This window comes from Salvelinus namaycush, unplaced genomic scaffold (genome assembly GCF_016432855.1).
Source record: "Salvelinus namaycush isolate Seneca unplaced genomic scaffold, SaNama_1.0 Scaffold725, whole genome shotgun sequence".
Lineage (NCBI taxonomy): Eukaryota > Metazoa > Chordata > Actinopteri > Salmoniformes > Salmonidae > Salvelinus > Salvelinus namaycush.
The window spans coordinates 83,843-99,133 of record NW_024061448.1 but is presented as its reverse complement, the minus strand read 5'-3'; the positions used below and the strand labels follow the sequence as shown (position 1 = coordinate 99,133).

At 45.2% G+C, this 15,291-nt stretch overlaps 1 protein-coding gene and 2 non-coding genes across 3 annotated transcripts; all 3 read right to left on the bottom strand.

Moving 5' to 3' along the window:
- Positions 1-1,164: 1,164 nt before the first annotated feature.
- LOC120042597 (translationally-controlled tumor protein homolog) lies at positions 1,165-8,456 on the bottom strand. Its single transcript, XM_038987421.1, has 6 exons — positions 8,324-8,456; positions 7,777-7,850; positions 7,346-7,533; positions 6,358-6,463; positions 5,775-5,891; positions 1,165-1,642 (listed from the first exon to the last, which is right to left on the bottom strand). Exons 1-6 carry the CDS (start codon positions 8,349-8,351, stop codon positions 1,640-1,642), a joined length of 516 nt encoding a protein of 171 aa, XP_038843349.1. The 5' UTR covers positions 8,352-8,456; the 3' UTR covers positions 1,165-1,639.
- LOC120042602 lies at positions 3,559-3,694 on the bottom strand. The gene has a single exon (XR_005476176.1). It is a non-coding gene; the product is annotated as a small nucleolar RNA SNORA31 (small nucleolar RNA).
- On the bottom strand, positions 6,058-6,135 carry LOC120042600. The gene has a single exon (XR_005476174.1). It is a non-coding gene; the product is annotated as a small nucleolar RNA SNORD58 (small nucleolar RNA).
- Positions 8,457-15,291: the final 6,835 nt, after the last annotated feature.

Genomic DNA, 15,291 nt, shown 5'->3' with positions numbered 1-15,291 from the left:
GGTAAATACAGCCCCCGGATGGGATTCCTTCATGTCAGATGTTTTAAAAACTATAGATTTATGTCTGGTTGAACCCAGCCCAGAGTGAATGGCCGTGTTTGAGAGCATCAAAACTGATGTATCATGGGTAAATCGGGACTGACCGATGTACAAATAATCGAGCAGTTATACACACGATGCAAAGTGATCAGTCAGCGCCATGCCGAACGCACCCAATGTTAAATCAACACAGTATGGACCCAACCAGAACAGGGTTTCCTGACCCTCTGCTCAGGGACCAGACCCCATCAGAACAGGGTTTCCTGACCCGCTGCTCAGGGACCAGAACCCATCAGAACAGGGTTTCCTGACCCCATCAGAACAGGGTTTCCTGACCCGCTGCTCAGGGACCAGACCCCATCAGAACAGGGTTTCCTGACCCTCTGCTCAGGGACCAGACCCCATCAGAACAGGGTTTCCTGACCCGCTGCTCAGGGACCAGACCCCATCAGAACAGGGTTTCCCGACCCTCTGCTCAGGGACCAGAACCCCATGTTAATCAACACAGTATGGACCCAACCAGAACAGGGTTTCCTGACCCTCTGCTCAGGGACCAGACCCCATCAGAACAGGGTTTCCTGACCCACTGCTCAGGGACCAGACCCCATCAGAACAGGGTTTCCTGACCCGCTGCTCATGGACCAGACCCCATCAGAACAGGGTTTGCTGACCCTCTGCTCAGGGACCAGACCCCATCAGAACAGGGTTTCCTGACCCACTGCTCAGGGACCAGACCCCATCAGAACAGGGTTTCCTGACCCGCTGCTCATGGACCAGAACCCATCAGAACAGGGTTTCCTGACCCTCTGCTCAGGGACCAGACCCCATCAGAACAGGGTTTCCTGACCCGCTGCTCAGGGACCAGAACAGGGTTTCCTGACCCCATCACAACAGGGTCTCCTGACCCGCTGCTCAGGGACCAGAACCCCATGTTAATCAACACAGTATGGACCCAACCAGAACAGGGTTTCCTGACCCTCTGCTCAGGGACCAGACCCCAATGTTAATGGACCCAAACAGACCCCATCAGAACAGGGTTTCCTGACCCGCTGCTCAGGGCCCAGAACCCAACGTTAATCTGGGGAGGTACTGTATCAGAGTGAACGTAGACTGCACAGAGGACGGTTGTATTTCGGCCAATAGGCCCATTTATTTCACAACATAGTGTCAATGAGTCCTTTACAATTGTGTGAGAGAGCAAGGTGGGAGCTTAATGTCGCTGGACATCTGATGGGAAGTCGCCACACGCACACAGCAGCCAAGCCGGTTCAATCCATCCATCCATGGTGGTGAGAGGGGGACGGTCCTGACCCGGCGACCGTCCGTTTAGAAACAGAGGCCTGGCGTCTCCCTCGGAGGCCAGATGCGGGGGACGAAGAGAAGGTGGTGGTTGGTTAAAACTTGATTACAGAAAGTCTGTTCCAGGTGTTGGGGCGGGATACAGGCAGGGTCAGTCTGTCCATGATCAGGGCGGAGGTCGCTACGGTAACAAGCAGGCGGGGTCGGGTCAGTCTGTCCATGATCAGGGCGGTTGTAGCTATGGTAACAAGCAGACACGCTCCCTCCCGATCCAGGCACTTCTGTTAGACGTCCAGATGGTTTACTACAGAGGAGACAGAGGAGAGACTATTACACACGTGGAGATGGATAGAGACACAGGAGAGACTATTACCCACCCCACGTGGAGATGGATAGAGGAGAGACTATTACCCACGTGGAGATGGATAGAGGAGACACAGGAGAGACTATTACCCACGTGGAGATGGATAGAGGAGACACAGGAGAGACTATTACCCACGTGGAGATGGATAGAGGAGACACAGGAGAGACTATTACCCACGTGGAGATGGATAGAGGAGACACAGGAGAGACTATTACCCACGTGGAGATGGATAGAGACACAGGAGAGACTATTACCCACGTGGAGATGGATAGAGGAGACACAGGAGAGACTATTACCCACGTGGAGATGGATAGAGGAGACACAGGAGAGACTATTACCCACGTGGAGATGGAGAGGAGAGACTATTACCCACGTGGAGATGGATAGAGGAGACACAGGAGAGACTATTACCCACGTGGAGATGGATAGAGGAGACAGAGGAGAGACTATTACCCACGTGGAGATGGATAGAGGAGAGACTATTACCCATGTGGAGATGGATAGAAGAGACACAGGAGAGACTATTACCCACGTGGAGATGGATAGAGGAGAGACTATTACCCACGTGGAGATGGATAGAGGAGACTATTACCCACGTGGAGATGGATAGAGGAGATAGAGGAGAGACTATTACCCACGTGGAGATGGATAGAGGAGAGACTATTACCCACGTGGAGATGGATAGAGGAGAGACTATTACCCACATGGAGATGGATAGAGGAGAGACTATTACCCACGTGGAGATGGATAGAGGAGACACAGGAGAGACTATTACCCACGTGGAGATGGATAGAGGAGACACAGGAGAGACTATTACCCACGTGGAGATGGAGAGGAGAGACTATTACCCACGTGGAGATGGATAGAGGAGACACAGGAGAGACTATTACCCACGTGGAGATGGATAGAGGAGACAGAGGAGAGACTATTACCCACGTGGAGATGGATAGAGGAGAGACTATTACCCATGTGGAGATGGATAGAAGAGACACAGGAGAGACTATTACCCACGTGGAGATGGATAGAGGAGAGACTATTACCCACGTGGAGATGGATAGAGGAGACTATTACCCACGTGGAGATGGATAGAGGAGATAGAGGAGAGACTATTACCCACGTGGAGATGGATAGAGGAGATAGAGGAGAGACTATTACCCACGTGGAGATGGATAGAGGAGAGACTATTACCCACGTGGAGATGGATAGAGGAGAGACTATTACCCACGTGGAGATGGATAGAGGAGAGACTATTACCCACGTGGAGATGGATAGAGGAGAGACTATTACCCACGTGGAGATGGATAGAGGAGAGACTATTACCCACGTGGAGATGGATAGAGGAGACAGAGGAGAGACTATTAGGTGTGTCTGATTGGTCCCTAGTCAAAAGTAGTCAACTAGAAGGTGAATAGGGGTGCCATTTGGGACAAATCCCCTAATCAACGTGCACGTGTGGCTCCTGCCTCTGTCGGGGGCAGTACCGCCTCTGTCGGGGGCAGTACCGCCTCTGTCGGGGGCAGTACCGCCTCTGTCGGGGGCAGTACCGCCTCTGTCGGGGGCAGTACCGCCTCTGTCGGGGGCAGTACCGCCTCTGTCGGGGGCAGTACCGCCTCTGTCGGGGGCAGTACCGCCTCTGTCGGGGGCAGTACCGCCTCTGTCGGGGGCAGTACCGCCTCTGTCGGGGGCAGTACCGCCTCTGTCGGGGGCAGTACCGCCTCTGTCGGGGGCAGTACCGCCTCTGTCGGGGGCAGTACCGCCTCTGTCGGGGGCAGTACCGCCTCTGTCGGGGGCAGTACCGCCTCTGTCGGGGGCAGTACCGCCTCTGTCGGGGGCAGTACCGCCTCTGGTAAACACCTTTGTGTGTTCCTCTTCTCTATCCGTACAGCCACTCAGTCAGGCAGTCGGGGAAAGTCAAGGGAAGATTTCATTTAGCATCCAATTGCAAACCCAGAAGTCACGGTGGAGAACTTCAGGTCTATCAGATGAATGCGTGGGCTTAGTAGACAGAGCGTGGTGTGACTGGTATCTTAAATAGCACCCTATAGAGTGCACTACTTTAGACCAGGGCCCTATATATAGTGCATTACTTTAGCCCAGGGCCCCATAGAACCCTATATAGTGCACTACTTCAGACCACTGGTGTGCCATTTGGGACAAAGTGATTCAAAAACATTCTGATCGTTGCAGATAGAAATAGAATGACTAGAACAGACAAATCCCTGGGTTCTACACACCAGATAAATCTCCCACAACCCATTTCTATCGGAACTCTGTAACGTTACATATCCCCCATTAAAACACTCTGGCTCTGCCTGCCTAGTGAGTGGGGTTGGGAGTTTAAAATGCCTCATGACAATGAAACGCCAACACCCACGGGCACAGCCACGCCAGTCAGAGGGGAAGAATGCACAGGGTGTGGCATGTACATCCACTATTACTGCGTCAGGAACACAGAGGGGGTCACGGGTGGTTGAATGGTACTTTTACCCTCAGCTTTAAGGGAGGGGTTCACAGGTGGTTGAATGGTACTTTTACCCTCAGCTTTAAGGGAGGGGATCACGGGTGGTTGAATGGTGCCTTTACCCTCAGCGTTAAGGGAGGGGATCACGGGTGGTTGAATGGTGCCTTTACCCGTAGCTTTAAGGGAGGGGATCACGGGTGGTTGAATGGTGCCTTTACCCTCAGCTTTAAGGGAGGGGATCACGGGTGGTTGAATGGTACTTTTACCCTCAGCTTTAAGGGAGGGGATCACGGGTGGTTGAATGGTGCCTTTACCCTCAGCTTTAAGGGAGGGGGTCACGGGTGGTTGAATGGTGCCTTTACCCTCAGCGTTAAGGGAGGGGATCACGGGTGGTTGAATGGTGCCTTTACCCGTAGCTTTAAGGGAGAGGATCACGGGTGGTTGAATGGTGCCTTTACCCTCAGCGTTAAGGGAGGGGATCACGGGTGGTTGAATGGTGCCTTTACCCTCAGCGTTAAGGGAGGGGATCACGGGTGGTTGAATGGTGCCTTTACCCGTAGCTTTAAGGGAGGGGATCACGGGTGGTTGAATGGTGCCTTTACCCTCAGCTTTAAGGGAGGGGATCACGGGTGGTTGAATGTTGCCTTTACCCTCAGCTTTAAGGGAGGGGGATCACGGGTGGTTGAATTGTGCTTTTACCCTCAGCTTTAAGGGAGGGGGTCACGGGTGGTTGGATGGTGCCTTTACCCTCAGCGTTAAGGGAGGGGATCACGGGTGGTTGAATGGTGCCTTTACCCATAGCTTTAAGGGAGGGGATCACGGGTGGTTGAATGGTGCCTTTACCCTCAGCTTTAAGGGAGGGGATCACGGGTGGTTGAATGGTGCCTTTACCCTCAGCTTTAAGGGAGGGGATCACGGGTGGTTGAATGGTGCCTTTACCCTCAGCTTTAAGGGAGGGGATCACGGGTGGTTGAATGGTTCCTTTACCCATAGCTTTAAGGGAGGGGATCACGGGTGGTTGAATGGTGCCTTTACCCGTAGCTTTAAGGGAGGGGATCACGGGTGGTTGAATGGTGCCTTTACCCTCAGCTTTAAGGGAGGGGGTCACGGGTGGTTGAATGGTGCCTTTACCCTCAGCTTTAAGGGAGGGGGTCACGGGTGGTTGAATGTTGCCTTTACCCTCAGCTTTAAGGGAGGGGGTCACGGCAACATTCAACCACCCGTGTCCCCTCAAAGCTAAGGGTGGTTGAATGTTGCCTTTACCCTTAGCTTTAAGGGAGGGGGTCACGGGTCTCAGCTACAACTACTTTAGAGGAACGTGGTCCCATCAGCACTAGAAACAGCCATAGAACATGTAACTATGGGCTCTGGTCTAAAGTAGTGCACTATATAGGGAATAGGGTTCTATAGGGCCATGGTCTAAAGTAGTGCACTATATAGGGAATAGGGTGCTACTTATGTCATTTCAGTGGTAACTACACCCCATATAGAGAACTACAGTCCATCATCATGGTAACTACATCCCCTATAGAGAACCACAGTCCTCCATCGTCATGGTAACTACATCCCCTACAGAGAACCAGACAGTCCTCCATCGTCATGGTAACTCACGTATTTCTCAATCTCGATGCCGTCTTTGAAGAAAACGAAGAACGGTGTGACTCCGTCCTCGCGGTAGTCTAGCAGGCCGATGGCGCCGTCACAGTTCATGGACTCACCGGTGAAAAACTGGAAGGAGAAGCGGGGCAACGTGTTCAAGAGGACATACAAGGGAGACACTGTTCATTCATAGTTTCACACAAATGAGGAAGACGAGCGGCCTTCTTTTGGAACAAACCACACACACACCGTCCTTCTATTCCAAAAGTCAAAGTGTAAGCCAGTGACTTGACAACGTACTCAGGTTAAATTACAGATGTTAGTTTCATAGGTCACAGCCTCTAAAGGTGTCCTAAGATTGTCATCACTGTACGTTCCAGCGGCCATTTTAACTCGCCCTCATTCATCCAATATAAAAACGGGAGTGTGTTCATAACATACACGTCCATTTTCACACAGCACAGGCCGTTGGCTACATCCCAAATGCCCCCCCCCCCCATTTCCCCTTTATAGTGCACTAAATATGGACCTTGGACAGGGGAAAAGGGATACATTTGGGACTCGGACATGCGATCAGGGGGGAGGTTTCTCTCACCTGATATTTATCGAGGTTACCCAGGATCATCTTAACAGCTGCTGGAGCTCCAGCCACGAAGGCCTGGACCCTCTTAGAATTCTGCTCCTCCAGCTTTGCCTTGACTCTGGGGGGGGACGGACAGACATGTTACATTCACAACATTCCCCAACGGGCTTCCTGATACTCCCAGAAAACAGAACCCTGCTTGTGCACTTGTTCATTTCATTACCCATATTTTATCTGGGTCAAGTTGACTGAGAACACATTCTCATTGACAGCAACGACCCGGGAAATAGTTACAGGAGAGACTGGAAATGGACCATATAGACTCCATGTGGTTTAACACCCATTTAGACTGGACTGATCCATATCGACTCCCCGTGGTTTTAACAGGTATTTACACCCATTTAGACGGGACTGATCCATATCAACTTCCTGTGGTTTAACAGGTATTTACACCTATTTAGACTGGACTGATCCATATCGACTTCCTGTGGTTTAACAGGTATTAACACCCATTTAGACTGGACTGATCCATATCAACTTCCTGTGGTTTAACAGGTATTTACACCCATTTAGACTGGACTGATCCATATCGACTCCCCGTGGTTTTAACAGGTATTTACACCCATTTGAGACCCATAATGGAACACCTTCCCTATTCAATCCGAGATGTCCTAGCAGGCCGTGTAGAAAGTGCAAGGGACATTTGATGCCACTAGTATCACAGAGTTACCAAAACCCCCTGGGTGTCACCAGAGAGAAGGTGCCCAGGTTGTCAACATGCATTTTATTGGCCTGACAGTTAAGTTTTATTTGCGGTTTAAATATCACTCTCGCCCTGTTACTGACGTTGGGCCCATAACTGAAAGGTTGCTGGATCGAATCCCAGAGTTGACATGGTAAATAAAAGTGTCGTTCTGCCCCTGAACAAGGTAGTTAACCCGATAGGCCGTCGTTGTAAATAAGAAATGTAAAAACAGATTATATGACAAAAGACACTTACGCCTTCATATAGCCCTTGATGTAGCTCTGGTAGGCCTTCTTGTTGTAGGCTGAGGTCTCCTGCAGTTTGCTGTTGAGCACAATGTCAACTCCACTGACTGTGGCTGCTTCACTGCCCTCATCTCCGCCCTCTGCAGAGGCGTTGGCACCGATCAAAGCACCGTCGACGTCCTCCGATCTTGAAGTGAGCTGAAAGGGGGGGAGAGATTCTGGTTAGGCTAGCAGGCTAACGTTACAACGGTATCAACACGTCATCATAGTTACCTAGCAGGTCCGTTTAACAAGCCGAAATTGCCAAACGTGTTTCATAACCCTCCTGTATTTTTTTTAAGTTAGTGAAATAAATGGAATAGCTAGCCAAGATGCTAACAGCTAAGGAAGATAACTGTATTGAAACGGTAAAGTAACTTAGTGGACGTTAGTTTAACGTACCTTTCCCTGTACCTCGTACAGCATACCGTCGCAGATCTCCGTGATTTTGTAAACCTCGGTGAATAGCTCATCTCCTGAAATACATCATTATTAGCCAACGCATACCCAAACTTGAAGTTGAAACGGTAGATAACTATTGTGTGAGTTAGTAGGCTAACTAAAAAAATCAGCTGTTTACAATAGAAACAGGGCAGTTAGTATAGCTTGTTACCTAGCTAGCCAGTTAATGCTAGCTAGTTAGCCAAATGCCGGTAGGCCTCGCTAACTAGCAGGGAAATGCTAACTCTTCGGTAAACCTAAACACAGTCTACCGGTTTACTCCGTTATACAGTACATATAAAATATAAATTGGATAGATCACGGTACAGAATACCACGGGGACTACGACGAAGTTTAAAAAGTAATTTCCACCACATCGTTGGCACAAAAGGCCGTAGAACTTCCGGTAGGCCCCAATAAACACACTACAAATGCAGCCCAACAACAAAAAAAGTGATATTTATGAAAAAATAATAACAAAGTACTGATAATAAAAACGTTAGTTTACCGGTGATGATATCCTTGTAGATTATCATTTTTGTTGGATTGTAGATGTGACGTTCAAGGGAAGATGGTTTTGGATCCCTACCCGTCTCAGGACTCGTATGGAAAAGGACAGAAAACAGCGGTTCCCCAACTTAGATAGCAGCGGTACTAGTGACGTCACGCCGAACGGTCTGCAAATATGGGTCACAGTCGCCCCCTTGAGGACATGTTGCGCGGTGCCGCTTCTCCGGGTGCGTTCCAGCCTGCACTTATTTAGTCTCAGGTTTTAAGCAGTCGAGGAGTCGGGCGGGTTGACGTTGTGTTGGCCACCCCTTTTTTATATATTTTATATATATTATATATTTATTATATATATATATATATATAAATTTCACCTTTATTTAACCACGTAGGCTAGTTGAGAACAAGTTCTAATTTACAACTGCGACCTGGTCAAGATAAAAACAACAACACAGAGTTACACATGGAATAAACAAACATAACACAATATAAAAATCTACCCTGCAGTACTCTCCCAGTCAGGTTTTGTTGTGCTGCCGGGAAGCGTCGCCACCCCATTTTTTTTTCCAATTTGAGAAAGTTTTACCAGCTCAGTGCTATTTCTGAAATTTGTATTCGGATACATTTTAAATTAATTATATTTAAGGCCAGGCACCACAGGATAATAGGGATTTTTTTCTTTACTCTCATCAGACTGAAACTTTACCAGTTGAAAGTATACATAAATACAAGATATTTAAAAATTAAAATATGCAAATGAGGCAAACAGTCCTTAAATATGCGCGAATTTGCATATTATGAGAATCTGTTTTTCAACACATTGCTTCAAGGCAGAATTTTTTTGTTTTGTTTTATTGTGATAAGACACTCAATGGTCAGACTTCTACAGATCAGTTTATCAAAATATTGTAATTTCATGGAATTATTTAAAAACACTATTCACATGTATGACGGATGCATATTTTGCATATATTTACACATAAAATGACACTTAAAATCAAAACGACACAAGATATTTAAAAAAAAGCCTCTGTAAAAGTCTGACTATAAGACCTAAGAACCTTTGTGTGGAATAATGGGAATGTACGTACTTTGAAGACTGAGAAAAATGAATTGGCGCACCGGGAACATGTCATTTTGAGAAAATGGCCGATAAAGATAGTGCAATTAAAATGTGCTTACCATAAATATGACCATTTATGTCACATTAATTATGTACCTCGATCGGTGGATCAGGCACATTTTTTCTTTCATTCACTGATTTTCTTCGCATCGCTAATTTTTATTCACATACTGTCGGTATATTCTTCGAGATTTTCTCATTTTGTCTCTCTTTACTTTGATTCTTCGCGGGGAAAATGATCAAACAAGGAAGTGCAGTGCGCGGGACATGAGGCATTTTAACCAATCAGGTTCCCGGAAAGGGCATTTAAATGCCAGTAACCAATCGGATGTCAGGAAATGACTAATATTTCAGCACGAAGCGCGACGTCTACAAAAGGATATAGCCATATATGGACGAGCTAACGATGTGGTCCGGAAAACGAGCGTTTTGAATGATCGATGATTCAACATGGAGAGTTTTAAAAAATAGCGGATGAAGTTCTACATGAAACATGAAATCAAGAACGACATTTACGGAAGATGTAGTTGACGGAGTTGGAATAAAATGATACAAAATAAAGTATTTATATACATTATTGCCGTTGCAAGTATGGTTGCAAAATATCCCAAAGTCTGAAAATTGACAGATGGAAGCAAAATCACTTTTTTTTGCCTGTAGTGCCTGGCCTTAATTACCACTAAAATTTAATGAAAAATGACAAATAGAATGACAAATCAAAAACCTATGTACAGTCGTGGCCAAAAGTTTTGAGAATGACACAAATATTAATTTCCACAAAGTTTGCTGCTTCAGTGTCTTTAGATATTTTTGTCAGATGTTACCATGGAATACTGAAGTATAATTACAAGCATTTCATAAATGTCAAAGGCTTTTACATGAAGTTGAGTCAATATTTGCAGTGTTGACCCTTCTTTTTCAAGACCTCTGCAATCCGCCCTGGCATGCAGAATATCAGTCTGTCCCTGATGTTTTTCCTGGAGAGAAGTGGCTTCTTTGCTGCCCTTATTGACACCAGGCCATCCTCCAAAAGTCTTCGCCTCACTGTGCGTGCAGATGCACTCACACCTGCCTGCTGCCATTCCTGAGAAAGCTCTGTACTGGTGGTGCCCCGATCCCGCAGCTGAATCAACTTTAGGAGACGGTCCTGGCGCTTGCTGGACTTTCTTGTGCGCCCTGAAGCCTTCTTCACAACAATTGAACCGCTCTCCTTGAAGTTCTTGATGATCCGATAAATGGTTGATTTAGGTGCAATCTTACTGGCAGCAATATCCTTGCATGTGAAGCCCTTTTTGTGCAAAGCAATGATGACGGCACATGTTTCCTTGCAGGAAACCATGGTTGACAGAGGAAGAACGATGATTCCAAGCACCACCCTCCTTTTGAAGCTTCCAGTCTGTTATTCGAACTCAATCAGCATGACAGAGTGATCTCCAGCCTTGTCCTCGTCAACACTCACACCTGTGTTAACGAGAGAATCACTGACATGATGTCAGCTGGTCCTTTTGTGGCAGTGCTGAAATGCAGTGGAAATGTTTTTGGGGGGATTCAGTTCATTTGCATGGCAAAGAGGGACTTTGCAATTAATTGCAATTCATCTGATCACTCTTCGTAACATTCTGGAGTATATGCAAATTGCCATCATACAAACTGAGGCAGCAGACTTTGTGAAAATTAATATTTGTGTCATTCTCAAAACTTTTGGCCACGACTGTATATCAGCATAGTGGTACACTCTTAGAAAAAAAGGTGCCATCTAGAACCTCAGTTGTACCCCATAGGAGAACCCTTTGAAGAACCCTATTTGACTCCAGGTAGAATAGAACCCTTTTGGTTCCAGGTAGAACCCTTTTGGTTCCATGTAGAACCCTTTCCACAGAGGGTTCTTCATGGAATCCAAAAGGGTTCTACCTGGAACCAAAAAGTGTTTTACCCGGAGCCAAAAAGTGTTTTACCCGGAGCCAAAAATGTTTGTCCTCTGGGGAGTGTCGGTAAATGGTGGTTTCTTCCCAGTGTTCTCTCTGGCCGTGGCGAGAATGATGAAGAACTGTCTGCTACGTTCGTGTTGCGCTGCGGAGGCCTGTCAGAGGCTTGACCACTTGGGCCAATCAGAACGTTGAAAAAAAAATAATCACCAGCAGTTCCCATCCAGCATTATAAACAACATGTCCACAACCACAAGCTTTAAAAGGCACGTCCGCAGCGGAACAGACCAGAGTGGCCATTGCAAAGCCCAAGGAGCCTGACCCTCTCTGGAAGTTGCTGTAGGGATATGTAGCCTCTACTGGCTATTGGTTGAGACGCAGGGTCCAGTCTAGCTTGATATGTTAGGGTGGACAAGTGGACAATGTGAATTGTCCCAAGTTAAAGGTTATAATGCATTCAGGTTATAGTTTATTGAGATAAATGAATACACCAACACCAAAAGATTGATTTTATGGCAGTTTTACAATGAATTTCCTGCAATTCTACTTCAGTAATGACTTATGTCCACTACTTGGTCTATTGATTAGATAGCAGGTTAAATTTATGCAAATAAATTCTATGAATTGATAGTTCACCTCTGTATTTTGTCACTCCCTGATCTGTTTCACCTGTCTTGTGTTTGTCTCCACCGCGCCCACCAGGTGTCTCACATTTTTCTCCGTTATCTCCTGTGTATTTATACCTGTGTTTTCTGTTTGTCTGTTTCCTGTTTGTCTTGTCAGGTCATACCAGTGTGTTTCCTGTTTGTCTTGTCAGGTCATACCAGTGTGTTTCCTGTTTGTCTTGTCAGGTCATACCAGTGTGTTTCCTGTTTGTCTTGTCAGGTCATACCAGTGTGTTTCCTGTTTGTCTTGTCAGGTCATACCAGTGTTTCCTGTTTGTCTTGTCAGGTCATACCAGTGTTTTCTGTTTGTCTTGTCAGGTCATGCCAGTGTTTCCTGTTTGTCTTGTCAGGTCATACCAGTGTGTTTCCTGTTTGTCTTGTCAGGTCATACCAGTGTGTTTCCTGTTTGTCTTGTCAGGTCATACCAGTGTTTCCTGTTTGTCTTGTCAGGTCATACCAGTGTGTTTCCTGTTTGTCTTGTCAGGTCATACCAGTGTTTCCTGTTTGTCTTGTCAGGTCATACCAGTGTTTTCTGTTCTCAAGTTTTGTTTCTAGTCTCCCCCGGTTACAGCTGTATAAACCTATGATAGAGTTATCAGAAGGTCAGGGGTTACAGCTGTATAAACCTATGATAGAGTTGTCAGAAGGTCAGGGGTTACAGCTGCATAAACCTATGATAGAGTTGTCAGAAGGTCAGGGGTTACAGCTGTATAAACCTATGATAGAGTTGTCAGAAGGTCAGAGGTTACAGCTGTATAAACCTATGATAGAGTTGTCAGAAGGTCAGGGGTTACAGCTGCATAAACCTATGATAGAGTTGTCAGAAGGTCAGGGGTTACAGCTGTATAAACCTGTGATAGAGTTATCAGAAGGTCAGGGGTTACAGCTGTATAAACCTATGATAGAGTTATCAGAATGTCAGGGGTTACAGCTGTATAAACCTATGATAGAGTTATCAGAATGTCAGGGGTTACAGCTGTATAAACCTATGATAGAGTTATCAGAAGGTCAGGGGTTACAGCTGTATAAACCTGTGATAGAGTTATCAGAAGGTCAGGGGTTACAGCTGTATAAACCTATGATAGAGTTATCAGAATGTCAGGGGTTACAGCTGTATAAACCTGTGATAGAGTTATCAGAATGTCAGGGGTTACAGCTGTATAAACCTGTGATAGAGTTGTCAGAAGGTCAGGGGTTACAGCTGTATAAACCTGTGATAGAGTTATCAGAATGTCAGGGGTTACAGCTGTATAAACCTGTGATAGAGTTATCAGAAGGTCAGGGGTTACAGCTGTATAAACCTGTGATAGAGTTATCAGAAGTTCAGGGGTTACAGCTGTATAAACCTATGATAGAGTTATCAGAATGTCAGGGGTTACAGCTGTATAAACCTATGATAGAGTTATCAGAAGTTCAGGGGTTACAGCTGTATAAACCTATGATAGAGTTATCAGAAGGTCAGGGGTTACAGCTGTATAAACCTATGGTAGAGTTGTCAGAAGGTCAGGGGTTACAGCTGTATAAACCTATGATAGAGTTATCAGAAGGTCAGGGGTTACAGCTGTATAAACCTATGATAGAGTTGTCAGAAGGTCAGGGGTTACAGCTGTATAAACCTATGATAGAGTTGTCAGAAGGTCAGGGGTTACAGCTAATATAAACCCATGATGAGTTATCAGAAGGTCAGGGGTTACAGCTGTATAAACCTATGATAGAGTTATCAGAAGGTCAGGGGTTACAGCTAATATAAACCCATGATGAGTTATCAGAAGGTCAGGGGTTACAGCTGTATAAACCTATGATAGACTTGTAGGAATAGTATTTTTTGTTATTGACTATTTCTAGAGATTTTATTAAATATTTGATTTCAAGTAAAAAATATATTGCATTTAGGGGACAGATTTCAAACACTTGTTTCTGTGTATGTTAAATTTACCCGAGAGAATGAAGACATGAACCACTAATTCAATAGTCCTGTTTTCATTTAAATAATAACATATTACATATTTCATTGTAAATTCATGGGTCTTATTAATGAAATTAAAAATGTAATTACTTTTTTTCTCTCAAGATAATGTCAGAGTCACAATCATAAAAAAAAACGTGTACAATAGTTTCCACTTTATCAACAAAAAATAAATATGTCCTTTAAGTTCATACATTTAGACAAGTTATTACAAGGGTATATATTGAGCAAGATTTTTTTTAAAGAGAATAAATGTTACTTTATTTTATATACAAAATTTGTGAGGAAGCAACCGAGCGTTCTTTCATTCGATTTCAGTAATATGTGCGTTCCAGAAGAGTTTCCCTGTAGGAGAGAAAAAGTTCCCTTATTAAGAATGTGTAATTACATGTCTTATCCAGCAGGGGGCGACCTTCTAACATAAAGTGTGCATCGATCTTGAAAATGGTCTCCAAAACACGAATGAGATTTCATTAATTGAGTAACGCCAGAAGGTATTGCGATCTTTTATAATGTATTGGGAAGTTATATGTAAAGCAGACCGCTGCACCGTTCAGGAGCACTGAAAAAATCGAACGCAAATATATTATTTCTATCAAACCACTTAGGGAAGAATAAGAAATAGTTTTTAACAATAATATCTTTGTTTTTTCCATAGAAGTGTTTTGTATGAGGTTATGGACATAACATAGTTTCCAGGCTAAAAGGTTTGTTAGTGAAATTTGGACCGTTTCCTTCCAGTTCTCTGCTGCCAATGACTGGAACGAACTACAAAAATCTCTGAAACTGGAAACACTTATCTCCCTCACTAGGGTAGAGTTATCAGAAGGTCAGGGGTTACAGCTAATATAAACCCATGATGAAACCCATTTAAGCACCAGCTGTCAGAGCAGCTCACAGATTACTGCACCAGTACATAGCCCATCTATATTTTAGCCCAAACAACTACCTCTTTCCCTACTGTATTTATTTATTTATTTTGCTCCTTTGCACCCCATTATTTCTGTCTCTACTTTGCACATTCTTCCACTGCAAATCAACCATTCCAGTGTTTTACTTGCTATATTGTATTTACTTGTATTTACTAGTTAACAACTGGTTAACTAGTTGCACTAGTAACCTAGGTAGTGAATAACAGGTTAACTAGTTGAACTAGTAACCTAGGTAGTGAATAACTGGTTAACTAGTTGAACTAGTAAGATAGGTAGTGAATAACTGGTTAACTAGTTGAACTAGTAAGGTAGGTAGTGCATAACTGGTTAAGTAGTTGAACTAGTAACCTGGGTAGTG

Excerpts from the sequence above, each read along its gene's own strand:
- LOC120042597 (XM_038987421.1), bottom strand. The coding sequence starts at position 8,351 with ATGATAATCTACAAGGATATCATCACCG. Across the intron at positions 7,534-7,776 it reads TGTACGAGGTACAGGGAAAG|CTCACTTCAAGATCGGAGGA; the intron begins GTACGTTAAACT and ends CCCCCCTTTCAG. Across the intron at positions 5,892-6,357 it reads GTAACCTCGATAAATATCAG|TTTTTCACCGGTGAGTCCAT; the intron begins GTGAGAGAAACC and ends TTCTCCTTCCAG.